The sequence below is a fragment of the Aspergillus viridinutans genome, assembly GCF_018404265.1.
Source record: "Aspergillus viridinutans IFM 47045 DNA, scaffold_15, whole genome shotgun sequence".
NCBI classification, from domain to species: Eukaryota; Fungi; Ascomycota; class Eurotiomycetes; order Eurotiales; family Aspergillaceae; genus Aspergillus; species Aspergillus viridinutans.
The window spans coordinates 307,570-333,922 of record NW_025091231.1 but is presented as its reverse complement, the minus strand read 5'-3'; the positions used below and the strand labels follow the sequence as shown (position 1 = coordinate 333,922).

Here is a 26,353-nt window from a genome sequence, read left to right as displayed (position 1 = left end):
TACGACTTGTCCACCCTCCATGAATGCCTGAGAAAACGAGTTCTTTGTTCCAGAACGGTCGAGGTGAGTCAGGTCGGAAAATTCGATTCGTCCTCGGTGAGTGTTCCTTTCGTGACGCTGGCCTGTTGCCGTCGTGCCTGCAGAACTGACGTGGGTCGAGAGCGCTGTTCTATCAACAGTAGTCGAAGAGAAACAGACAGAATACCGGGAAAAGCATAAGATCACAAGCTACTCATTCCAAAAGTAGTAAATCACTGATTCTTAATGAGGTATGTATTTTCTAACTTAAGTTAGATTAGATTCTAACTATCTATAGCAAGAATGGAGAACATGCATGGACTATTTGCCTGAATATGCCTTGATAAGAGATGCAGACGAGGGCTAAAAACAGAAAATGCCGCCGAAGATGTCGTCCAGAATGCGCGTGGCCAGGTCTCGCGGGTTGAGTCTTCGTCGAGCAGCTCTTCGGAACATGATAGGGCTTCGCCCAGTCCCAGCATACTTTCTTGCAAGATTTTGACGAGCCACACAGCCATTCATACAGTGACTTCTTCCCACAGCTCCGAAACATTATTGCCAGGATGCTAGCCAGCCAGGCCCACGAACAGACACACCTGGGGATCTACAATACGCTTGGCCATGAAGAATCCCACGGATACAATGTCTTCCCCGGCGACCCCAAGATGCCTAGCACTGACGAAGATTGGTGGGTCACGCTCAACATCTCTCGGGATGCAAATCTTATATCGGCTTTGATTGCTCGGCCAGCGAGTTTCTATTTTCTTCTTGACGCCTGCAGATGTCAGAGGTTCCTCCAAAGCAACAAGACAGGAGGATTCCCTATAAATGGGAAAATCTCCCCCTGGATGAGGCTCAGCACCAAGCATTCTTAAAGCCAACGTTTGAGATCACCTGCGGTGTCAACCCGATACAGGGGCCGCTGGAACAGGGAAACCAAGAACCGTTGTGGTCATCATCCTCTTGCTTATAGAGTTGGACCTAAAGGTCCTGCTTATCGCTGGCTCAAATAAGGGCCTCAACAATCTTGCGAGGCTGTTACTCCAGCTCTGAGTAAACTCACTCGACTTCAGGGGTGGTGTACGACCAAGTAGATGAAATATGGAGGATCGTACCATTAGGTGAGCTGATGACACTAACAATGAATATTTCACAGCTGACTTTCAAGGAGAAAATCCAACGAGGCGATGAGCACTGAGCGCTTCGGAAAGAACAGACGACTTTCTCGAAGGGATAGTTCCGAAGAGAAACCAATTCCGTCATCGAGTGTTCGCCGTCGGCGCACCGCCGTCGAGAGGGCTCAAACCAAGGCAGCATACTCGGACATTCCGATTTTCCCTTCGACTCATCCATGGAATCAACCGAATCATTCTTGAGGCGGAGCCCGTCGCTACCAATCTTCCTTCGTCCAACCACATCCTTCTGGAACGAAGTGGCTTCGACTGTTGAGCAGCAGGGACTGCGAGAAGCGCTGATGCCACACTCCCTGGCGCACCAAACAGCAACTCAAGAGCAGGCACAACCAGACAGCGAAGATGAGCTGAATGCTCCCGCGCAACCAAGCTCTACGCAGCCGTCCATGGAGTCTACCAATACAACTTCCCGTAGTATGGAAACTTGTATGGTATACCGAACCATCATGATAATGACGAATGGCTTGAGTGGCTGCGTTCAGACATGGTAAAGCCGTGGTGGATAGAACTGTGGGATGATCACTTGAACAAGGCACAAGAGAAAGAGCGAGGAAAGGGAATCGGCGACATCCAAAACAGAATACTCAGTGGTGAGGCGCATGGTATGCTGAAGTATAGCACCATACGACCCAAAAAGATGATTGGGATGCAGCTGACCATCTTGCGCACTTTCACTATAACGTTGAAAAAATCAACATCCTCTCACGCAAGGGCGTCTCTTCGGCAAAGACTGGGGGGACTACATCATGGATAATGTATGACCCTTGCCTTCTGTTTCCCATGATTGCTGTCCCCCAGGTGGCTTCTTGATGAACGATGGTGCGTGCATTTTGACGAGCGAGCTCTTGACGGCCCGACGACCGCAGCGGAGCGAGGGCTTCTGTGCACCCATATATTGGAATGAATGAATTCGAGAGCAAGCTCATCCTCCACGAACCTGACGATACCTCTGTGGGCCCCTCGGACACCCAGGTTTTCCTCAATCGCCTGGCGGCCGCCAGCCAGGCGACCGAGCTGATTACCCTTGCCGCTGACGAGGCAGAGACCGAGCCAGAGCGAACTGCCGAGGCTGAAGTCGACGACGTCAAGGGGCGCATGTCACTGTCTGCGGACGCGCCTCCATACAACACCGCGTGCGAGGAACTCGCCCTGGATCCACTGAGCCCGGTTCTTGTAGTGCCATCAAATATGATGCAGGCATGCACGACACTCAAGAAGTGGCAAGTTACGGGGACATGTTGGATGCTTCGACAAGAAGCAAGCCCTGTCGCCGGAGGCATCCTTGCTGATGCCTGCGGCACCGGCAAGACAACCTCGACGATAACACTTCTCTGGTACGCATCGATTCGTGCAGCCAAATACCCAATGCACACCCATAAACCGACCCTAATCCTCTGTCATTCGGCCCTGGTGGACACCTGGCTGACGGAGCTGACCGCGAGCTCTATCACGTTGGATGTTCATAGCTGATGAGTTCGAAGTAATTCTTTCCTTCGCCGTCGGAGCAGCGCTTCGCTTCTCCCCCTTGAGACCCGTTCGTAGGTCGCGACTCCTTCGGACCTAAAGGGTAAACGTCGCCGCGCAGATGACGAACCGTCCCCGACTCCTTCGAAGAAGCTCAAACGGAATCCCCTCGACGGAGACATGTTGCGCTGGCCAATTGGTGTTGCTACCTTCGAGCGCCTACCTTCCCTTCGTGTCGCTCGCCGCGATCTGCTACGTTTCGTCGACAGCGTCGAGCAGCAGATCACCTTGCTCGAAGAGGCTGAGGCCAATGCGTTGGCTTCGGACGAGGAGGAGGATGATCCAAACCACTCATATTGGGTCGAGGCAGCCGCGACGCTTCGTGGCAAGAGCACTGATCCCTAGGGTGGAGGCGGAGACTGAGGTGGTGACGCCTTTAAGATCTTGCTTTTCCACGGGCACTCGGCCCACACCTCCAACTACACGCGGAAGTCCTTGACGGTTGATACGCGAGACTATCTTAGCAGAATACTGCGCATATGATGCCGTGATCAAAGAGGCTTTTTGGTTGAGAAAACTATTGAGAGCACTACGTTTCGATACGTCTGATCTGTCGACCCCGATATACACGGATAGTGACAACGCGTTTGATATCGTACGCAAGAGCTGACGGCCTAACCAAGCCGTTATCTGTGTCTGATTTTGAACAGTTCCGGAATATGCTGCATATGACGAAAGTTGATGCCATAGAAGACGACGCTACCGAAACGGTTTGATTGGATGAGGCACTATAGTATGTTCCAGGAACCAACCCGTATACGCAATAGGGTATCATGATTCATGGTAACCCCTTATGTGGTGGATCACGTGTGACTAGGTTTACCTCACTACGCAGTAGCTCTACTGTAGCATCATCATCACCCTTGAATACCACCGGACAACCATATACAAGGTCTACCACCACAATATCCTTCAGCACTGATGGAGAGTGCCTCCTCAGAGACCCGAGGCAAGCTGACCAGCGACACCCGCTGGTGGCTGAATGCTTCTGGAGGAAAAGTACAAACTGACCAGTCACCACCATTCATTTGATCTTGCTGGGCCTGATTTGCATATCAAAGAAGAGGCAACGTACCTTGAAATCCGTGAAGCACTGGAATCAGAATCTTTATTAACTGCTGCTCAGTTAAGCAACTGCCATTTGACCAACTGTTACCACCACCAGATCATCAATGCCTAAGAAGCTATCTGAAACCCCACGTGTTGTTCGGGCCCGCCTTGCACGCCGGGAGCAGACAGGAGACGTCTCTCACATGTTGAAGTTCGTCCGAAAGCACCGTAAGCGGATCCGAGAGACTGATGCATGAATTCACCCATTGGATCGACAGGAAGAGCCTTGTCCTGTGGTGGAAGTGGCTGTGGATGTGGCTTTTGTTGATGGTGGTGGCTGGGGGGTTTCACTTGAGGGAGTGTAAATGATTATTTGTAAAGCATAAGCGCATGTCGGTCTATACCTCGCCCAGCCACCAGTTCGCGACATGTGTAGTCTTGCTCTCCTTCTAATCACTCGCTAACAGCGAGTCCTGCCAACTCTTATACGCCCGAAACAAATCACCCGAATACATCCACCCCCTCCCCTCCTTGATATCACGCGCCTTGATCTTCTCAAATTCCCTCTTCCACAAACCGCGCCATCCCCGCGGCAGGTCCGAGTTGTGCTCACCTACGCAGAAGAGGACATACATCGCCATATTGTTCTTCGCGATCTCCTCTGTATCAGTGAACGCTGCGCGGAGACTACCCGGCGCCTCGAATGGGAGCACGATGCTTTCACCGCTGGGTAATGTGTTTCTCAGGGATACTGTGGCTAGGTAGCCATTCACAGATTGTGTCTGATACCACATGGTCAGCGAGTGGATTTGGTGGTTTGTCAGGTAGTGCAGTGTGTTACCATTGAATACTCCGGTTCGTGCCATCCTTTGCGGTGACAGACGTCTGAGAGAATGTGGATCGGCATCCCGGTTGATGGGGGCGCGTGGCATTCGCAGCCGCAGGTGCAGCTGCATTCGTCGGAGCCATCCTGGGGCGGGACGGGTGGGGCCCTGGGGTTCTTCTGTTTGGTCTTTTTCTTTGGCATGGGTAGAAGTATATATGATGAGTTGATTTTGAGAGAGTTGCAGTTGTTTATAACGATGAGTTGTTCTCATGTGAGTCACGGCTGGGGCTGAGGAGCTTGGCGAGATTGTAGGACGCTGCAAGCAGGCTCGTATTACCACGTGGTTTTAGGTTTCCTTGGATTCAAAAGCATGATTCAGATACTAATTGTAGGCCAAAGATGGCATGACTGAGGGCAGCTTTATTGTACCGGTAGATGACCATGGAAATTGCAAGATGAGAAGATCTCTTCACCATGGGAGTCGGATGCACGGTCGTGCATGTTGGCTATATAATCTTGCGAGCTTACCAAAATGGATTCTTTATATACAATTAGATTATATCGGTATGTAGCTTGACTCTGCGGTAATCCAAGAGTTGTCATTTGGGTGGCCGGACAAGTTGAATCGACCTTGACTACCACATCCGATCCATATTCATCTGATTCAACACCTCAAACAACCCGTAATCAACCGGTAAGGAGTCCAAAGCAGGAGGAAGTCCAATCGTCGACGACAGACCTTCTTCGTACTGAGGTAGAAACGCCGTGTTCTCCTCGTTCACAAAGTCAAACCCCTTAGACGGAGCTAATAGAGCATCCCCACTCTCCTGCAGCTGGCCATGAGCCACAACCTCAATCTCAACCCTCATATCATCCTCCCCCAACCTCGTCACCCCCACACACGTCCAAATCGGCTCATGCCCCGGAACCCACTTATGGAAATTCCGCACCATCGCCTCCAGCGCCTCGTCGTTGATCGGAACATGGTACGAGTTCACCCGGTACACCTGGCTCCAGCCCTCGCCGCCTGCGTTCCGTAGATTCATGTCCACGTTGGCGAAGGCTTGGTCGATCTGCGCGTTGATTTCGCGGGGGATGGTTCCTGTGCTGGGGTCCCAGCCTCCTTCATATTGATCAGTTGGTCCGATGAATATAGGGGAAGTGGAAGGGATACCCTGTCCGGCGCATTCGATGCGGTCGCCGACGCGGACGGCTTGACTGTATTTGAATTTGGATTGATTGGCTTTGCCGACGCCGTCGTAGTTGTAGTAGGTTAGGTGGGACATTTTATTTACGTTGTATTGTAGTCTGGACGATGAGGGCAGGGTAGAGTGAGATGGCTTTTATAGTTGCATTGGTAGTACCGGAATATGTATTCCGCTGCGTACTCTGCTGCGGATGATGTCATATATGTTGAAAATATCTAGAGTTCTAGACATTGATGAAATTATCCAAGTCGTAAATCGTGAGTAGGGATGATCTATCTATATACATGCAACGCAATGAGGTATCAATACGAAATCAATGAGGAACACCGCCGGTTCCAAACAGCTCCAGCTTCACCCGGTCCTCGCTCACGCCCTTGGACTTGAGAACATTCCGCATGTCAGTTATGAACGTGTCGGGTCCGCAGACATAGTATTCCGTCGCGGCATCATCAAGGAACAAATCCACGTTGCCGTCCAACTTGCTCAGATCCACACGGCCGCGGTACTGGTAATCCTCGCCCTCCTTGTCCTCTTCCGTGGGGTGGCTGGTGAAAAAGGTCGATTTGAGGTTGGGCAGCTTCTTCTCGAGGGTGGTGATGTGGTTCTTGAACGCACGCGCCTGTGCGTTTCTAGCGCCATGGATGAAGCTGACTTTGCGCTCTGGGGACTCGGCGGTCAGAGTGTTGAGAATCGATGTCATGGGGGTCAGACCGACGCCGGCTGAGATGAGGACCACGGGGCTGGCGGCCTTGGCGTCGGAGAGGAAGAAATCGCCGTACGGATGGGAGACCTTGATGGTGTCGCCCTCATTGATGAAGTCGTGCAGGATGTTCGAGACGTAGCCCGGGTGCGCCTTTGCGCCGGGCTCGGCGGGGTTCAGGCCGGGCTCCTTCTTCACGCTGATGCGGTAGTAGTCTGACCGCGGCATGTCGCTGAGAGAGTACTGGCGCGCCTGGAGGTAGTTGAGCTCAGGGACGTGGATCTGCACGGAGATGTACTGTCCCGGCCTGAAGGCGGGCAGAGGCTTGCCGTCCACTGGATTCAGGTAGAATGAGGTGATTTCCGAGGATTCAGGGACCTTTTGCGCGATAACAAAGTCGCGGAATTCGGTCCAGCCTTCGGCTTGCTCGTAGAGCTGGGCCTCGCGGCCGATCATGAGGTCCGCCAGTTGCCAGTAGGCGGTGGCCCAGGCGTCGAGGATCTCCGGAGTGAGGGCATCGCCCAGGACCTGGCCCATCGCTTCGAGCAGGAATTTGCCTACAATCTTGTAGTCGTCAGGCTTGATGTATAGCGAGGCGTGTTTGTGGCAGATGAGCTCCACGGCAGGTCCAAGAGCGCCCAGGTTGTCGATGTTGGAGGCATAGGCGAAGAGAGCGCCGGCCAGAGCACGAGGCTGGTGGCCGCTGACCTGGTGGGCGGTGTTGAAGACATTATTCAGCTTGGGATGGGCCGTTAGCATGTTCTTGTAGAAGACTGTTGTGATGGTTGTTCCATGCTCCACCAGCACAGGCACGGTGGCCTTGATGATTTGAACTTGTTCCAGTGTTAGAGTCATGATTAATTTGAAAACTGATTATTGCGAGAACTATCAAAGGCACAGTTGACGCCTAAACTGCAGTATTTATACACAGCGCCACTTGCTGGTGCGGTCGTGCCATATCGAAAATTTTCTCGTGGTCAATTTTTTCCGCAGCCGAAGCGATGGCAATGACATCTCCGCGGAGGCTTTGGTATGAGATCAGAAACATGCAAAGTCGAGTTCAGTAACGGAGGAACCAGCGTGTAGGAATAGATAAGCAAACAGACTCCACCAGTGGTATTCTTGCTGAGAATCAGTTTCACTACCAGCTATCAAGAAGCTGTCGATCATCTTTATCAACGTTATCAAGAAGATGCTATCCAATAGTCGAGAGGTGAATCCTGCACGGCAATGCTCGAACTGCACAGGCATTCTCCAGACTCCAGATGGTCTACTTCCATGCTACTCCGTATCCATCGCCCCATACTTCAAGTTTGGCTTATTCTACATCGTTTTCGATTGGTCTCTCGCAATTAATAGCCATACTTAACAATTAATAACCGAATAACCTAATGTCAGGCCACTTGCGAGCGGATCCCGGCGCGAGGATTTTTCGGACCGACGACCCAGGAATTTCTCGGCTTCGAGTACCGCTGCTACAGGCACATGGCTGTCGTCCCTTATTGCCAAACCAAGCTTAGCGTCTTCATATCCTGGGTAGCTAGGTCCCTGATTTTCAAGTTATGGCTCTCTAACATCTTATATGTACCAAGGTTCCCATAGAATACATGGAAAAGATGGTCTTGACATGTCAAGACGGTAGCTCAATCGGAGGACGCGGTTGATTCCTTGAGCTATGATGTATTGCTCCTGGGACTGAATCAGGACAAGGTAGCTCAGCCTTCCCTCTCCATTTCTGGGGCATATATCCGCCTGGATGAGATGGTGCTCTTTTCCTCAGTAATACAGTTCCCACAATAAGCGTCAATCCTATAATTAAAAGACCCCCAATCACCCCTCCGACGATAGCGCCTACCGGGGTCGTTGACTTTGCCGTCACTACCGCGGGTCCAGCTGATGTCGTCATTGTAGAGTCTTGGAGACTGCTCTGCTTCGTCGACGTCAGGATAGAGGTTGCGGTCTTGGAGGTAGTTGTCGAGCTTGAAACTTGCTTGGACGAAATATTGAAATAGTGACAGCTGAAACGTGTTGAGCCCGGGTCGCTGCATAACCCATACATGTAGTAGACGCCGGCGCCTGAAAGACCCATGAAACTGACATTCCATGCTATTGAGCCATTGTTGGGAGTGTCTGCTGCATGTCAACAGCCAGGCCGAGATCCAGGTCCGGTGCAGGACAATCTCACCTGCAATTTGACTACACCGCGCATCACTCTGAAACTGACAGTTGCCGCTATTGTAATCCTTCATTAACCAAAGCTGAATGGACTCGTCGCAACCGCTTTGCCACTTGATGTCAATGGACTGCCCGACAGTAAAAGCTAGATTCGATATGTATTCGCCGGTGTAACCATTCTGTGGTGGAAAGATGAAAACATCCGCGAAACCTTGCCGTGGGCACGCAGTTAATATGAAAACAAAGTGAAATACAAGGAGGTTGTCATGTAGTAGATTCTCCCGCTGTGTTGCTTAAATGGCATGATTGTCTGCCATGAATAACAAGGTGGGGTGTGATGGGAGGTCGCGAAGAGGAAGAACATCGGGACCATAAATAGTGTCCTACGTGAACCTAGGGACATGCAGTCAATTGCTTAGACTGGTTGGCCTGAAAGGCTGAAACTGCGGGGCGCGTATTTGCTGGGTGCGGTGCCCCAGGAATGCAGCTCAGTAGGAGCAAACTCCTATAGGCAAGTTCTTCAAGTGATTAGAAATGGACGATGCAAGAACTGACTAAGTAACGCTTCTGTCTTTGTTCTTAGCCGAACATCGCCATGGCGATCACTGCCCGATCAACAGCTATACCAGTTTGGGACATGTACTATTCCCAAATGATGTCGGCCTGGCCGCGGGCTATAGTCGGACGGTCAGACCGCATCGAAGCGGGCAACCGCAGATAGCTGCTTGCATTGCAGCACATGGTGTAGAGCTTGTGCGATGCCCAAATATGTTGCCGGTCTGCATACCGTGAAGGGCTTGAATTCCAGTAGCCCACATGCGCTGATTAAAGGGAACAAGAGCCAAAGTAACGGCAGGACCAGATACTAGATGCACTCAATTGGCATCTCCTAATTATTCTCTTCAACTCATCAGCAAAAGAAATATCTCCTCGTGATCAGGTATCAGGGATAAACTTAAGTTTCATGCGTATCTTTCAGAACACTGCCAGCATGACAGCCACTCCAATGCAGGCTGGTTGCACTGCAGCCTTGGCCCAGGTCCCTAAGTGTCTCTGTCACACTGCTGAATCGCTTTGCCTTGCTGGTAAGAAATTGCAAGAATTTCAACGGGCACGAGTCTCTATTCCTCAGATGCCAGCAATTCCATGAGAGGAGCTCGCAGTGCTGATTAGCAGATTGGCGTGGCAGCCTTGTGGTTATTGCAATCAAGACCCTGTAGATGCAGGCCAAGCATTGAAAACAGCTGGAAATATGACAAGTTCATGAAAAACCCACTCAGGCTAATAGTCCAGAAATGAACCCAATACACAGCAGATATCAGGCCGCCATTGGTTACGACAACCGTTGGCATCTCCGTAGCTGACGATCCCCCAACGCCGAGGAATCCAGCGTTTGAGCTGCGGCGGTCTTAGAAAGGGTTTCAGACGCAGAGGCTTCTATAGAGGCGTAGAAGCCATAGAAAGTTTGAGAAGCAGCCGAAAAGGATGCTTCTACATATAAAATTTGTATCCTGTTGGGTCGAACTCCACTTTTCTTTTTCCCAGCCCCGAACGGGAGCGACACTTTTCTCACTCTTTTCGCCCTCCTACTTGGTTGCAAAGATGCCGAATTCATGCCATTACATTATACAAAAGATTGATTATTTTTAGGCCAAATGATTCCTGCAATCTTGAAGTGTTAGATACTAAAAGTCCAATGGTAGAAATAGTCTGCAGTTCTACGTACCTCGATTTAGCACAATGTGCGCAATTACTCACCCTCCCTGATGCTGCTTATGCTGATTCCAGCCATTGTTCGCGGAAGAATAATAAGATCATGAGGAATCAAATATAAAGCCAACATCCAATGAGTCAATGACAATATGACTGACAGACTCGCCTGTGACTTCAATTGTCAACTGCCTGAATACTATCCGCTCCTCTCATTGACCACTCTACCAAGTGCTAACTGGTGTTCAGCATTGATTGAGCGAACCGGTGTCTGGGCCCTGATCGACCATTGGAACCTTACTGACTTCTGTTCATTGACGATTACATTTTGATGGTACCCGGGATGGCCGGAAATGGCGGCTTCCCGACATGACCCAAAGATTGGCAGTAAATGTAAGAACACCAAGACAAGCTGAATGGACACGCCGAGATAGATGACACCGTACATGTCGTAATTGACATAACAAAGTTAGGATATGTCCTGCGGTCCTGCCGAGCATATAAGAAATGGGCGACGCTGGTACATTAGTATTGATCGCACGGCCAGCGTCGCCTCATCCTTGAAACCAGAACTCTGTCTTCTCCATATCCAAGTCAAATACAATGGTGTTCGGTAGACGTAATGGAGAGGAGCGGCGCGTTGTCAGGCCCAGCCAGAGTCAGCTTCCCATGCTGGGTCTGGCCGACAATACTCGAAACAACCTGATTGCTGTGGTGGGAGAGTTTGTCGGCACGTTCCTCTTCCTGTTCTTCTCTTTTGCGGGAACTCAGGTCTCCAACACACCCAAGCCGGTGGCCGGTGCCCCTCCCAATACCTCCAACCTTCTTTATTCCGCCCTATCGTTCGGCTTCTCCTTGACGGTCAACATCTGGGCCTTTTATCGGGTGACGGGAGGTCTCTTCAACCCTGTAGTAAGTCTTTGACCATACAACACGGCAGCTCAGCTCTGACGGAACAGGTCTCGTTGGCACTATGTCTGGTCGGAGGCATGCCGCCCCTTCGAGGCGTCTCTGTCTTCGCTGCACAGATTGTAGCCGGCATTGCGGCCGCAGGGGTCGTCAGCGCTCTGTTCCCGGGTGCTCTCAACGTCGGAACTCGACTGGGTGGAGGCGCATCCATCTCTCAGGGTCTGTTTATCGAGATGTTCCTTACAGCCCAACTGGTCTTCGTCATTATCATGTTGGCCGTCGTGAAGCACAAGTCCACCTTCCTCGCGCCGGTCGGCATCGGTCTCACTTTCTTCGTCACGGAATTGATCGGTACGTTGATTTCCTACAATCCGAATGCTGAGGCTGATGACAACAGGTGACTACTATACGGGAGGCTCGCTGAATCCCGCTCGCTCGCTCGGCCCAGACGTGATCAACCGAAGCTTCCCCGGTTATCACTGGATCTACTGGGTCGGACCGCTCCTCGGATCTCTGCTGGCCTGCGGATTCTACACCTTCCTCAGGATGTTCAAATACGAGTCCGTCAACCCAGGGCAGGACTTCGACGAGTGGGAGGCCAAGCATGGACATGGATCGGTCGACGAAAATGGAAGAGGCTCAACAGCCTTTTCGGATTCGACCGCTGGCGCACGAAGCCATTCGCCTCGAGGTGCAAATCGACAAGGTGGACCGGTCAGCGCAGCGGAACCTGGACCGGCCAGCGCAGAGGAACAGGTTTAGTCGACGGGATGGGTCGATGATAAATCGCACATTGACGCAGGGTAGTTCAGCGTGACAGGTGAGAGGTATCAAACAGCAAGAGAAACGCGCAATATGTGAGTTGTAGTATGTTTTGGATCAGCTAGCCATCAAGTGTTGAAAAGCCACAATACAGTACGCTAAGCGAACCCCTTAGTGTCTAGAAATATTGAAATCCCTGGCAGGCTAGACGGTCGCTAGATCGCAATCATTGAGGACAACATTCTATCCTGAGTAGAAGATCTGATTCGCAGAGAAATATCCGATTAGGAGGCATACAGTAGAGCTAGAATTAAATTGATATCCTACACCACGTCTATCTTGACTCGAGTACAGACACGACAATCCGACGCTCTCGGCCCACGCCGGCAATCCAGAATCCACACTGGCTCAGCGCTCCACCACGCACAAACCTGGAGAACAACCGTCGCTGCACCACGAGCATCATCATTTCGTTTCATTTTACATCAATCCTGCTCTTTTTATTTTCTACAGAAGAATTGCATTTCGGAGATGAGCTCGATTCTGGTAATCGCAGATTGCACCCTTGCTATTACGGCTACGGGGGGATATTGCAGCCTGCAGGTCTAGCGTCCTAGGCAATTCAATTGATCAATAAAATGAGATGAACCAAGACCGTGTCTCTCCACCGTGTCACCTTGAAATGCAATACACCTCTTCAGCCCAGGACCACGCCCTGCTCTGATTTTCCGACGACGCCGGCCAGACCAGCCCATGGGACTTGGCGCATCCGTCCAACCAGATGCCACCCGGCCGTGAGCGATGAACTCGAGATCTTCCGGGTGCAGGGAACCATGGTACTTGAGAGGGTGGCGGACGATACAGAATCATTCACTTTCAGTATTAGTATCAGTAGGTAGAAGAAGTTTCGTGGACTAGTCTACCGATTAGGGGGCCTGCATGGCTCCATCATCCATGGCCGGCCAGCAGCTGTGGAGGCCCTACCCAGACGGCCAAACCCCATACTGTGTCTGAATGGTCCACGACGATCATCTCCCGCTTTTCTGTCCGCCGATCCATTCCCCATCGGAGTTTCATCCATAACCCCCTATCGGTCCTGGTCTTCCAGAGTTCCACATCCGATGCCCCATCCAATGTTCTTGCAGACGGCGTTTTTAGACTTTGCAAGTGCTCACACCATACCATGTCTCTCGAGTCCAGACAGTGCGCGGTACCTGTTCCCTGGTCCGACCCGATGCAGATAACTCCATCGTCTCCGCTGGGTTGACCTCTTCCCGACTTCTTCAGTCTTCGTCCTCACCGTCCTTGATGATCATCGATTCTGCAGTCATTTGAGACTCTTGGACGCCAAGATGCTCGTGAAGATGCGCTCGCAGACCACCGTCGATGCCACAGGCGCTGACCATGGCGCCGGCGCCCATCGAGAGGTGGTCGACGATACACAGCTCCTGGGTAAGTCGCAGGCTTCGACGTTTGGCGTCTGACGCGCAGAATACTGATTACAACAGCGGAATTGGGCTACAAGCAGGAGCTGCGACGACAGTATTCGACGCTAGAGATCTTTGCGGTCGCGTTCAGTATTATGGGCCTGGTTCCTTCGATCGCGTCCACGATTGCGTTTTCACTTCCAGCTGGGCCAGTCGGCATGGTTTGGGTTCGTTCTTTCTTTCTTTCTTTTTTGGACGCGACTAATAGTGATAGGGATGGTTTACCGCGAGTATCCTCATCTTCTTTGTCGGTCTTGCGATGGTATGTTCCCGATGTCGTCGATTGCGCACCGTATTAATGACAACAGGCGGATATGGCGTCCGCGATGCCTACGGCCGGCGGTCTATACTGGTGGACACATTATTTCGCGGGCGAGAAGTACAAGAACCCGCTGAGTTTCTTGGTCGGATACAGCAACACCCTTGGGTTGATTGGGGGGATGTGCTCGGTTGATTGTATGTCCATGTCCACCGCTCGATGACGGGCGTCGCTGACAGGTACAGACACACTCTCGCTGCTGCTGCTCGCGTGCATCTCGATCTCGCGTGACGGAGAGTGGTCCGCGTCCAACGGGACCATCTACGGGGTTTATGTCGGGGTGATTCTCCTGCACGCCGTGTGCGCGGTGTTCGCCGGGCCGATCATGAACAAGATCCAAACGTTCTCGATATTCGTCAACGTGGCAATGATAATCGCAACGGTGGTGGCTCTTCCCGTCGGCAAGATCAGCCGCGGCCAGTCCCTCAACCCGGGCTCGTATGTCTTCGGGGACGTGGAGAACCTGACGACGTGGCCGACGGGCTGGGCGTTTGTGCTGTCGTTCCTGGCCCCGATCTGGTCGATTGGGTTCTTCGACTCGTGCGTGCATATGAGCGAGGAAGCGCTGCATGCGGCCAAGGCGGTGCCGCTGGGGATCATCTGGTCCTCGGGTTGCGCCACGTTCCTGGGATTTTTGGTCCTGTCCGTGATTGCCGCGACGATGGACCCGGATGTTAGTAAGACGATGGGCACGAAGTTCGGGCAGCCCATGGCGCAGGTACGTCAAGCCCTTCGACGTGCAGCAGCAAACTGACAGCCTAGATCTACTATGACGCTCTCGGCAAGAAAGGAGCTCTCGGGTTCACGGGTGTGCTGATTGTCATTCAATTCCTGGTCGGACTAAGCTTGGTAAGCTCTCAATCTTTGCAAAGTATGCAGAGGTGCTGATGAACAGATTGTCGCTGCATCCCGCCAAGCATGGGCGTTCTCCCGCGACGGCGCCCTCCCCTTCTCCGGCTACTTCCGCCACATCAGCAAACGCATCCGGTACCAGCCAGTCCGGGCAATCGTCGGGTTCGTCGCCGTGTGCATCGTTGCCGGCCTGCTTTGCCTGATCAACTCGATCGCGGCCAACGCGCTGTTCTCCCTGTTCGTGGCGAGCAACTACGTCGCCTGGGGAACCCCGATTCTGTGCCGCGTGATCTGGAGCAAGAAGCACTTCCGGCCGGGCGAGTTCTACACGGGAAAACTGAGCCGGCCGATTGCCATTGTGGCGATCCTGTGGTTGGCGTTTGGGCTGATGTTGTCGATGTTTCCTAGCGGAGGACCGAATCCTACTCGTAAGTTCTGTCTTTGCGGACTACGAATCATGCTAACAGCTACAGCGTCGACGATGAATTATACCATTGTGATCAACGGGTTTGTGTGGATTGCGTGCATGACGTATTATTTCCTGTTTGCGCGGAAATGGTACACAGGCCCGAAGATGACCATTGATTCGGCGGAGGTTGTATCCTCGCCGCCAGAAAAGGATGCAACTAATTGATGGAATATCCCATGTTGTCATATTGGTCTTGATCATTCAGAGTACATGTACAGCACGTTCAACCAGGTATATAGACATAACGTGATCAACATTATCCCAGCTCATCATTAAACCCATCTACAGGGCAGCCATAACACCAAGCACACCAGCAACACCCACAATCCCCGCCCCCAGGAAGGGCGTCGCCTGCGCACCCGCCCCCTGAGACGTCGAGGACGACGACCCGGCCGCACCGGTACTGGTGCTCGTGCGAGTCATGGTAGTAGTCATCGACCCACTCGTCGAAGTCGTAGTATCCGTCAGCGTCGCAGTGGTTGACCCGCTGCCACTACCCGTCTCGCTCGCCGACCGCGTCTCGGTCGCAGTAGGCGTCCCATTCGTCCCGGTCAGGGTCGTCAGGTGATCACTCCAGGCAGAGGAAGCCTTGCTCGCGGCGTCAGAGGCGCGGGACTGCGCGTCGGACGCGACGGAGGTCGCCCAGGACTGGACGTTTGAGGCTGCGGAGGCGCCGCCGGTTTCGAAGGCGGAGGCGATGGAGGTTGCGTCGGCGACGACGTTGGAGGCGATGTTGTTTGCTGCTGTGACGAGGGAGTCGATTGCGTTGCCGTTGTTGTTGTTATCCTGGGCGTATGCCGAGGTCGCCAGGAGGAGGGCCGTCAGGTGGATGAGTTGCATTTTGTCTGGTTTTGTGTCTCTTGATTTGATTTGCTTGACTTTGGGTTGATGGATTGTATGAGTGTATGATTGGGATGGATAATGAACGAGGGCTAGGGATCGACTTCGACTTCGACTTTATATGCGTCGTTACACTGTCAACGCAACACACCATAAATAGATCCGAGTCAGGCTCCAGGTCCTCCGTCCTGGCCCTGGGTCAGCTCCACCACAAGGCGCAGTGACTGCGTGGCGATACTCCGTACATACATGCACATACAGGTACTGCAGTGTGGATGTGCAATCTCAATATTCAATCTGTTTCATCCCCAGTCTAGAGAGGTACACTAACCAGTCAAAACATGAATGACGACGTCCACGGGTCGATCGGATGAGGTCGTGCCAATCACAATATCCGCATCATCATCTGGTCCACTGTGTCAGGGTCAGGGCAGGGTCAGGCTACCGACTTCCTTTTCTATTGACGTTGACGTTGATGATGTATCTACCTACAGGAAATGCTTGCAATGCATAGTAGCCAAGCTGAATACATCATAATTAATCTATCGTCGGCTGCTACTGACTAGTGTCTCGTCTCCAAGTTTAGGTACTGATTAATGGCGCGGCAGACAGACCACAGGGCTGTCTCTACTGACTCGTGCAGTATTTTCCAGAACCAACCTAAGCCACGGATCCACTGCGTACGCTTCCATCGTTTAACCATGCCAGGAATAGCGGTGTAATGTGAATGGTTCTGGCGTGAGCTGATCCATAGATCGGCGGCTTAGTGAGACTGCCCAGGTTTGTGCCATGTAAGCAAAGCTGTAAGCCTGTAAGACCTGTTTGTGTTACTTGATGATATTGTGCTGCCTAGATGCCAAGATGATGACGTACGCTGAGTTGTGGTGCATTGCATATTACGAATTATACAAGTGATAAGTAGACTACTTACAGGCAATGATGTTGGGGTAAGGTACTGGGGTAACTGTAGTTACTCGGCCTTTCTGTAGGATATAGTAGGACTGCCGAGGTGTGGCAATGCCGCATGTGGCGGTGATGATTGATGCATCCCATGGCTCAGGTGAAGTAAATATTACTACATTTAGAAGATGATTATGTACTCTAGGGCAACACTAGTCGACAACTAGGCAAACTGCCGGTATGCTTGAATGATGGCCTCCCATCCTCCCGGGTGATTATACTCGGTCGGATTCGACTGCCCGTCCAACACCATCACGTTCGTCTTGCGCGTGTTGATCGAGTACCACACCAGATTCTCTGGGCTATTGCTCACCCGCATCATGTTGCTCTGGCAGTTTCCACTGCACTGAGTCCCGTAATCTCCGTACCACTCGCCGTCGAAGAACGCCCACGCCGCGGAATTGTACAGCAGTACGTCCTTGCCGCCGTCGACGTTGGTCGCCAGCGCCGTTCGGCACTTCTGGTCGCCGCCGGCGCACCAGGAGAAGTCCGGATCACCAACCGCAGAGTCCGCTGTCCACGGCGCGGGCGCTGTCTGGGTCGCGCCGCTGCCCTGCATGTACGGACTCTCAGACTGGAGTAGACCCGCATAGACATTCTGCGCGTTGTGGAAATTATAGTTATATAACCAGTGGTGCTCCGAGCCAGTTCCCGTCAGCCATGTCCCCTTGGTCGACTCGACCAGCACTCCGCGGCCTGTCGAGATGACTGTGTATCCCGATCCGCCATCCAGGTTGTGGTCCGCTGTCCAGCCCCAGAAGTTCTCGATATAGGCCGACGAGCTCTTGGTCAGATGCATCACCATGTAGGCGGCCATGCACTGGGAGGTGTCCTGGTTCGTGCACCTGGTCGAGATGCTGGTCTCGGCTGTTCCGCCGACAGTGACAATCGTGTTCCACAAGCCCACGTCGCCCGGAGCGCTTCCGGCCATATTGACTTCGACGATCTTAGCTCCCGAGAGGACCTCCGACACACTGAACCGCATGTCTTGGATCTCTGCAACGCCAACGTCACCCGGCTTGCCGATCTGGACCACAGCCTTGGGGTTGCGGGCATCCTTGAAGCCGTCGCCCGCGCCGGAGATCACCGACCAAGCCTCTCCGACGATCCGAGAGCCCGGCGGAATGACCAGCGTGTCCTTGACTATGTACACACCGTATGGGAAGTAGCTGATCTTACAGTTGGCCGCGTTATCGGCCAGGATGGCATTGAGGGAAGCAGAGTCGTCGGTGTATCCGTCGCCTTTGACGGCGTGGCCCGCGACGGCCTTGACGTTGACGATCTGGTCGCTGGCGTACTCGGCATAGGTCGGCTGGGCTTTCGTAAAGAACTTCCCCCCGGACAGCAGTACGTCGGGACGGCTGGTGCTGAAGCTGGTTCCCGTTTCGTATTGGCCTGGAGTGACGTTACCCCACACCCAGGTATCGACATGAGATGTGCTGGCCAGTTTGACGTTGCCGCTGCTGTCTTGGGCAATGGGGTTTCCATTGTCATGGGACAAGTTCTCGATCAAGATCTGGCTGTTGCGGTTGCCACCGTCCTTGGACGAGTCGTGGAACTTGATCGTAGTCCCGGAGTTGACAGAGGTTGAGTCTAGCAGCACCAAGCTCCCCAGTCCGTTGCTGGTCATGTCAACGCCTACTCCGCAATTCTCGAAAGTAGCGCCTTGAAGCAGAGCAGTGTGTCCACCGGACGCTTTGAAGGCGGTAGTGCAGCCGTTGAAATGGATGTTCTTGAAGTTGACCTGCTGGTTGGAATTGTCGATACCAACGACACCTCCATTGATTTGCTATAATTGTCAGCTGACGGCCACTCACAGCGCAGAAGACAGAGACTAACCACATCGGTTATGGCGATAGTAGACCCCGCCTGGACGTGAATACCAGTATGACCGGTGGAATAATTCGGCATGTTGATCTTGACGTTGGTCAGACCCGAACCCTGCGCCACACCCCACTGCAGAGCCGTAATCTGAGTATCAGGTCGCAGAGCAGTGGTGTCCAACACGACGTTCTTCATGAGCGTCATGAAGCTGGTCTCCGGGGGACCGTTCTTGGAGTCGTATCCATTCACGAGCGTATTGCCGTTGAACCCGGCCGCCGCCTTGATCACAGGCGGGTTAATTGGGTCTCCGACAATGAGCGTGCCAACTCGGAGGTTGAGTGTGCTCCCCAGCTGGTATGTACCACTCGGAAGATAGACCTGAGCCGGGTACCTAGTGACACCGGAGCTTTCGCGGCTTCCACCGCTGCCATTGTCGTTGATGGCTTTTTGCAAGCTGGCAGTCTGGTCGCCGGACCCGTCATTTTTCGCAGAGTAATCCAGAACATTGCGCCAGACGGGGTAGTTGTAGTTCCCGCCCGCATTAGGGGCATATCCGCGCGGATTTCCGGTGTGGTCCTGTTCAGCGAGCCAGTATGTAGTTGGAGAGCTCTTGACAGGACCGGTACAGGAAGGAGCACGAGCCCCGATGGCTGCAGATGAGGCCATAGCCAGCGTGCTGGCCAGCGCGGTCCATGAGAGGAGACAACGCATTCTAGCAAGATAATGAGTCACTGTAAGCAGAAACAAGCGAATGGAGGGAATGACGGTCTTACCGTCGATTCAAGAAGACGACACATCGCGAATATATAGCTCCCCATCTCTAGCTCCATTGTCTGCCAGGACCACGATCAAAGGAGTGCTGATTTGTATAAGCAAGAAGATTCGGCTACCCCGAAGCTGAACAGTCATCGTGCAGAAAGACCGGGGCTTAAATGACAAGGTTACACCACATCTGCGACAAGAACAGATAGGAATTTCCTAAGACAGAAAGGTGAGCGTCAGTACTAGGACAATATAGTGAGACGGCGCCGAATTGGCCCCGATTTGAAACGCTGCCGTAAAACTTACAAATGAGGCGCTTCCCGATCAGGGAAGTGGTGTCCGTCGATAGCAGTCATTCCGGCCAGCAGAGGCAGAGGAGACACCCTGCATTAGGTCGATTATCCATTATTGGGATCAGACGGATCCTTTGAAAGATGAGGGAATTGGATCTGAATCCTAAATGCAATCATGGGCTTACAGCGTAATACCAAGTAGAGCTCTAGTTCCTGAGAACCTGACTGATAAATACTGTAAATACATTTCCCTCCCGGACCAACGTATATCCGTCAGGGGCTGATTTCTCCTTGTCCCAATTGGGAAAGCTCACGGACATGGTCTGTTTCTGTGTCTGATTCTCCAGGTTGCAGACCTGACCCTCGAGAGGGGGTAAGATCTAGTAATGTCGACTTCCTGAATCAACTCACCTAGTGGAGCGAACATTTGGTGTCATCATACCATTAGTGTGCCTTCTCAACAGGAAGGTGATCACAGAAGAATTGAAGGATCCCACCGCTGATCTGCAGATCGATCAACTCAACTCGCTTCGCACGAGCCTATGGAGTAGACTATCTACTGACTACCGGTTCAGGGATCGTGCTTCATTCTTCAGCTGGTCTAGGTCTCAGCCCAATCGTGCTGCTTAGCCTTGTTCTGAAGTTAGAACTCTCTACTTGTTCTTCGTTATACTGCACAAAATGGCATGATTCCTCTCAGGATGCTTTCCATGGCTTGTCTAATGGATTGCATAGTTGTTCATGCCTGATATTTAACTAGAAGGTTGTTATGGATACACACACCCATGATGTAATTTGTTGCTCAATGTTATGTGCGCGTCCGTAACAGCCTCGTCTTTTCTTTTTATATCTATGAGCTAAGCACGTGATTTACGCGCTGGTACGGCGGACTGAATGTACAAACCGGCCAAAATAAATTTTTACAATGATTACCTTCCGCCACACTACTACCAAAACTACCACACGCACCACTATGCCTATAGCCTATCTAGCATGCTTATAGAAACTAATGTTTTTATATAAAATATATAGTACCTATATCATATAGATATTGAATGATTTGAATCACTATATAGTAGGGATTCGAATCGTCGTATAGTAGGGATTCAAATCGTCATATAGTAAGGCTATCAAATGATTTGAATCACCATATAGTAAGGATATTGAATGATTCAAATTATCATATGGTAGGGATATCAAATGATTCGAATCATCATATAGTAGGGATATCGAATGATTCGAATCGCCATATGGTAGGGACATCGAATTGTTATATAGTAGGGAATATTGAATGATTCGAATCGCTATATAGTAGGGATATCGAATGATTTAAATTGTTATATAGTAGGGATTCAAATTACCATATAGTAGGGATTCGAATCACCATATAGTAGGAATTTAAATCATTTGAATAATTATATTATTCATATATTACTATACTTGGGTATATATATTTTAAATATGCAGTGTTAGTAAGTGGGTTCCTATATAACCTTCTATATATATATATTCTACCCATACAGGGCACTGCCTCAGCATATGATTCAATATCCCTACCATATGATAATTCAAATCATTCAATATCCTTACTATATGGTGATTCAAATCATTTGATAGCCTTACTATATGACGATTCGAATCATTCAATATCCTTACCATATGGTGATTTGAATCCCTACTATATGGCGATTTGAATCATTCGATAGCCTTACTATATGGTGATTTGAATCCCTACTATATGACCATTCAAATCCCTACTATATGATAATTTAAATACATACTATATAGCAATTCAAATCATTTAATACCCATACTATATGATGATTTAAATCCCTACTATATAGCAATAGTCACTAAGTATTTATTTTATAATCATATCTTTGTGGAAGTAGTGGCTATAAGTAATACAAGCAGGTGACAGTAAAAAATTTATTTTGGCCGGTTTGTACATTCAGTCCGCCGTAGCTGGCAAATCGCATAAGGCTGAAACATGCAGCGGAACGATGGAAGGAACCCCTCCTCTCTACTGCTATGCCTCATGACGAGGCCATGCTGCTTAACAACCTCCTGCGAAGTCGTGCTACTCTAAGGACCCCATTTTTAGTCCTATTCTCAGAGGCGGTCGCCCTGCTGCCTGTGTTTACCGCCTTGACATAGCGAAGAAGATCCTTGCTGAAAAGGCGCCACGAGAGAATTGCTATGGAAAGGACACCTGAGGGACGCCGATACGACGGAGAAGGCTTTCTTTCAGTGACAGATGGAACTCGAAAGAAGCGCCGTGGATACGATGGATCTCCTATCCCGTCTACGAACGAGTACTGTGCGAATCCATGGACCTACAATGATTACACCGTCGGTGTGGTGTGCGCAATGGGTTTTGAGATGAGCGCTGTCCGCTACATGCTCGACGACGAACATCCTCGTTTGCCCACCAAGCAAGGCGATTCAAACCTATATGTCCTCGGCGAACTCAGTGGTCACAATGTCGCGATTGCCTGTCTTCCAGGTACCCAAGGGAAAGGGGCCGCGGCAATCGTCGCTAACAATATGCAACGTACGTTCCCATCAATCAAATGGCGACTTCTGGTGGGTATCGGAGGTGGAGTGCCGAGCCTAACACACGACATCCGCCTCGGTGATATTGTTGTGAGTATGCCCGAGGGCCCATTCGGTGGAGTAGTTCAATATGACCTAGGGAAGGATGTAGAGGATGGCTTCACCCTTAAAGGATTTCTCTGGCCACCCCCTCCCATCTTGAGGAGTGCAGTGGAGGTGATGCGATCCGATCACCTGACCCAATCGAACAAAGTTAACACCTTCCTGTCAGAAATTCTGCAAAAATGGCCTGGCCTCGCAGATTACCGACGGCCGTCAGCAGATTCGGATGTGCTCTTCCAACCGGATTATCCTCATGTACCTGATCAGGCCACATGTAGGAGATGTGAAAGGGCTCAAATTGTGGATCGACCTGCACGTGGATCTGATAATCCTAAGATTCATTATGGATTAATTGCGTCCGGGGATAGAGTAATGAGGAGCGCTATGAAGCGGAACAAGACTGGTCGAGACATAGGCGACATCCTCTGCTTCGAAATGGGCCAAGCAGCTGGCATCATGACGGAGTTTCCATGCATTGTCATTCGCGGCATCTCCGATTATGCAGACTCTCAGAAGAGTGATATATGGCAGCACTATGCTGCGGCGGCGGCAGCAGGGTGCGCGAAGGAGCTCCTTTCGTACCTGGACCCAGAGGATCGTCAAGTCCCGCCAAGATTAACCCTTCGGCAGCCGTTGGACGGCGGATTCAACACTAGCTGTGGACTGCCTGGAAGTACTAACGTATCTACACCTCGCGAGGGTTCCCCTGCCCAACGAAGCACAGTCTCAGGCCAGCATCGGAGGGGTGGAATCCCGTCCCTCAGTGAAGAGCATAAACGGATGCTTCTAGACTCATTGAAATTTGACCAGATTGATGCTCGCCAGATGACCATCAAAAAAGCACACGCAAAGACGTGCAGATGGCTCCTGAGTAAGCCGGAGTACCTTGACTGGCTTGATAACACCAAGCTCGGCGAACATCACGGCTTCTTGTGGATGAAGGGAAAGCCCGGGACTGGCAAGTCGACAATAATGAAATTTGCCCTTGCGAATGCCCGGAAAACGATGAAGGACAGGATAATCATGTCTTTCTTCTTCAACGCACGAGGAGAGGACTTGGAAAAGTCTACGGTTGGAATGTATCGAGCCTTGTTGTCAGAAGTTCTTGAACGAGTCCCAGAACTTCACTGTGTCTTCGACACCCTTGAGTTCAGGACGTGGAACAGCGGTGGATATCACCAGTGGGGTATTGAGTTGCTGAAAGATTTATTCGAACAAGCAATACTACGCCTTGAACAGTCTTCCATAGTGTGTTTCATTGACGCCTTGGATGAATGTGCGGAACATCAAGTGCGTGACATGATATCGTTTTTCGAACATGTCGGCGAACTCACTGTCGGTGCTGGAATTCACTTCCGAGTCTTATTTTCCAGCAGACACTACCCACATATCTCTATAAAGAGAGGACTGGAGTTGGTCCTAGAGGGCCAAGAAGGCCACATCCAAGACATTACCAATTACGTGAATAGTGAGCTGAAAATTGGGAAGAGCAACCTCGCCATGCAGATCAGGGGTGAGCTTCAAGAGAAAGCCTCCGGAGTTTTTATGTGAGTTATTCTCGTGGTGGAGATACTCAACAAGGAGTATGACGGAGGTCGTGTCTATGCTCTTCGGCAAATACTTCGCAGTATTCCTGGCAACCTGCATGAGCTGTTTCGCGATATTTTAACACGAGACAGTCACAATAGAAATGAGTTACTGTTGTGCATTCAATGGGTACTCTTTGCGAGGCTGCCTTTGAAACCGGAGGAATTGTACTTTGCTATTCTTTCCGGCATTGAGCCAGGAGCTTTAACAGAGTGGGATACCGATGTGATCACAATTGATGTCATCAAGAGATTCATCCTCAATTCATCCAAAGGACTTGCTGAAATCACACACTCCAAGGCTCCGACGGTCCAGTTCATTCACGAGTCAGTTAGAGACTTTCTTCTCAAGGAGAACGGGCTCTGCAAAATCTGGCCTGACCTTGGAAGCAACTTGCAAGGACAAAGCCATGACCAACTTAAGCAGTGCTGCCTTACTTATATGAACGTCGACGTCTCTAAACATGTTGATCTCAGTGAGCCACTAGCGAAAGCATCTTCCACGGAAGCTGCAACCCTCCGCGAGTCCGTTGCTAAAGCGTTTCCATTTCTGGAGTATGCCGTACGCAACGTGCTGTACCACGCTGATGCTGCTGAAGGTAGTGGTATTGCTCAAGGAGATTTTATCCAGGGCTTCAAGCTCCCCTATTGGGTTCAACTCGACAATCTATTCGAAAAACACGAAGTACGCCGGCATACACAAAATGTGAGTCTACTGTATATCTTAGCGGAGAGCAATCTGTCGAACCTCATCAGAGTTCACCCCTCTATCCTATCCTGTCTTGATGCGGAAGGAGAGCGCTACAAGTTTCCGTTTTTCGCGTCCCTTGCTACTGGGAGCGGGAAAGCGGTCCGAACATTTCTGCAAGCCTATGCGGCGAACACGCCCCCGGAAAGTCGACTGCGTGAGCTGTGCAACAAGTATTGCCAGGACGGAAGCAGAAACCCTAGCCTGGGACGTGATTTCAGATTCTCAAACAGGAGGACCATCCTTTCATATATAACAGAGCTTGGCGACGAGGTAATATTTGATTTTTTCCTCGAAACAGGGAAATTTATGCCGGACTCCAAGGACAAAGATGGGCGGACACCACTGTCATTGGCAGCAGCAAAGGGAAATGAGGCAATAGTCAACCTTCTACTAGCAACAAACCGAGTTGATCTAAACTCCAAGGATGAAGAGGGGTGGACACCGCTTTCAAGGGCAATAATAGCTGGAAATGAGGCAATAGTTAACCTGCTACTAGCAACAAACCGAGTTGATCTGAACACCAAGGACAAAGATGGGTGGACACCGCTGTCACACGCAGCAAAATACGGATATGAGGCAATAGTCAACCTGCTACTAGCAACAAACCATGTTGATCCAGACACCAAGGACGAAGATGGGCGGACACCACTGTCATGGGCAGCAGTGCATGGAAACGAGGTAATAGTTAAGCTATTACTCGCAACAGGCCAAGTTGATCCAAACTCTAAGGACAAATATGGGTGGACACCGCTTTTAAGGGCAGTAATAGCTAGAAATAAGGCAATAGCCAAGCTGCTTGCTACTAGCAACAAACTGAGTTAATCTAAACACCAAGGTCCAAGGATCAATATGGGCGGACACCACTGGGCAGCAGCAAAGGGAAATGAGGCAAAAGTCAAGCTGCTAAAGTATCCTGCGGTTCTATGACATGGTTCTGGTTAAATTACATTTTCTATCCCTCTCGGACTCATCCTCTGATCCTAACTCTGAACGACCTTTACCTAGTTCTGCCATTAGAGGTCATCACTTCTTCTGGATGATCCTGCACATAATGTCATGATTCCTCTGCAGTATGCTTTCCATGGCTAGTCTGAATGGCACAGTTGTTCATTGCTGTTAGGAGCATGATCCGTGTCTTCGACGAAGCAACCTGCCAGTCTATGGTCAACCGTGGTTCGTTCGCGCGCTCGGGAATTTCCTCCGTTGCTGGCGCTGACATCGTCGTAACAACGTCAACAGACTACCAAAGTCAAGAATCTATTGCGCTTCAGGCTATCATTCAAAGCAACCGCCTAGGCCGACAACGGGTCGAAAGACAATCACTCTAACAAAAGCCATGATGGTCCTTATCCTTCGCTCCGGGAAGGTCTACTGCGGAACATCAATAACGACTGTCCCTTTATTCCATGACATATGATATGGCCCATTGGTTCATGACGTCGAGCAGACGAAGCTCATGTGGCCAACACCATGCATA

The 26,353-nt window shown here is 51.0% G+C and overlaps 9 protein-coding genes across 9 annotated transcripts; 4 read left to right on the top strand and 5 right to left on the bottom strand.

Moving 5' to 3' along the window:
* Positions 1 to 2,111: 2,111 nt before the first annotated feature.
* On the top strand, positions 2,112 to 3,080 carry Aspvir_003445 (uncharacterized protein; the record flags this gene model as incomplete). The annotated part of the gene is made up of 2 exons (XM_043275028.1): positions 2,112 to 2,669; positions 2,754 to 3,080. 2 exons carry the CDS (start codon positions 2,112 to 2,114, stop codon positions 3,078 to 3,080), a joined length of 885 nt encoding a protein of 294 aa, XP_043130963.1.
* A 1,154-nt stretch (positions 3,081 to 4,234) lies between these two features.
* Positions 4,235 to 4,812, bottom strand: Aspvir_003444 (uncharacterized protein; the record flags this gene model as incomplete). Its single annotated transcript, XM_043275027.1, has 2 exons — positions 4,235 to 4,567; positions 4,627 to 4,812. The coding sequence occupies 2 exons, from the start codon at positions 4,810 to 4,812 to the stop codon at positions 4,235 to 4,237; spliced, it is 519 nt and encodes a 172-aa protein (XP_043130962.1).
* A 434-nt stretch (positions 4,813 to 5,246) lies between these two features.
* Positions 5,247 to 5,897, bottom strand: Aspvir_003443 (RidA family protein; the record flags this gene model as incomplete). The annotated part of the gene is made up of 1 exon (XM_043275026.1): positions 5,247 to 5,897. One exon carries the CDS (start codon positions 5,895 to 5,897, stop codon positions 5,247 to 5,249), a length of 651 nt encoding a protein of 216 aa, XP_043130961.1.
* Positions 5,898 to 6,132: 235 nt separating this feature from the next.
* On the bottom strand, positions 6,133 to 7,374 carry fhpA (flavohemoprotein; the record flags this gene model as incomplete). Its single annotated transcript, XM_043275025.1, has 1 exon — positions 6,133 to 7,374. The coding sequence occupies one exon, from the start codon at positions 7,372 to 7,374 to the stop codon at positions 6,133 to 6,135; it is 1,242 nt and encodes a 413-aa protein (XP_043130960.1).
* A 3,633-nt stretch (positions 7,375 to 11,007) lies between these two features.
* Aspvir_003441 (aquaporin) lies at positions 11,008 to 12,075 on the top strand (the record flags this gene model as incomplete). Its single annotated transcript, XM_043275024.1, has 3 exons — positions 11,008 to 11,316; positions 11,364 to 11,664; positions 11,711 to 12,075. 3 exons carry the CDS (start codon positions 11,008 to 11,010, stop codon positions 12,073 to 12,075), a joined length of 975 nt encoding a protein of 324 aa, XP_043130959.1.
* Positions 12,076 to 13,427: 1,352 nt separating this feature from the next.
* Aspvir_003440 (putative GABA permease (Uga4)) lies at positions 13,428 to 15,367 on the top strand (the record flags this gene model as incomplete). Its single annotated transcript, XM_043275023.1, has 8 exons — positions 13,428 to 13,527; positions 13,584 to 13,729; positions 13,777 to 13,824; positions 13,871 to 14,018; positions 14,067 to 14,599; positions 14,644 to 14,730; positions 14,777 to 15,161; positions 15,201 to 15,367. The coding sequence occupies 8 exons, from the start codon at positions 13,428 to 13,430 to the stop codon at positions 15,365 to 15,367; spliced, it is 1,614 nt and encodes a 537-aa protein (XP_043130958.1).
* Positions 15,368 to 15,484: 117 nt separating this feature from the next.
* Positions 15,485 to 16,042, bottom strand: Aspvir_003439 (putative GPI anchored protein; the record flags this gene model as incomplete). The annotated part of the gene is made up of 1 exon (XM_043275022.1): positions 15,485 to 16,042. One exon carries the CDS (start codon positions 16,040 to 16,042, stop codon positions 15,485 to 15,487), a length of 558 nt encoding a protein of 185 aa, XP_043130957.1.
* Positions 16,043 to 17,165: 1,123 nt separating this feature from the next.
* Positions 17,166 to 19,537, bottom strand: Aspvir_003438 (glycoside hydrolase family 55 protein; the record flags this gene model as incomplete). The annotated part of the gene is made up of 2 exons (XM_043275021.1): positions 17,166 to 18,791; positions 18,842 to 19,537. 2 exons carry the CDS (start codon positions 19,535 to 19,537, stop codon positions 17,166 to 17,168), a joined length of 2,322 nt encoding a protein of 773 aa, XP_043130956.1.
* A 2,543-nt stretch (positions 19,538 to 22,080) lies between these two features.
* Positions 22,081 to 26,204, top strand: Aspvir_003437 (Pfs, NB-ARC and Ankyrin domain protein; the record flags this gene model as incomplete). The annotated part of the gene is made up of 3 exons (XM_043275020.1): positions 22,081 to 24,086; positions 24,219 to 25,554; positions 25,980 to 26,204. The coding sequence occupies 3 exons, from the start codon at positions 22,081 to 22,083 to the stop codon at positions 26,202 to 26,204; spliced, it is 3,567 nt and encodes a 1,188-aa protein (XP_043130955.1).
* Positions 26,205 to 26,353: the final 149 nt, after the last annotated feature.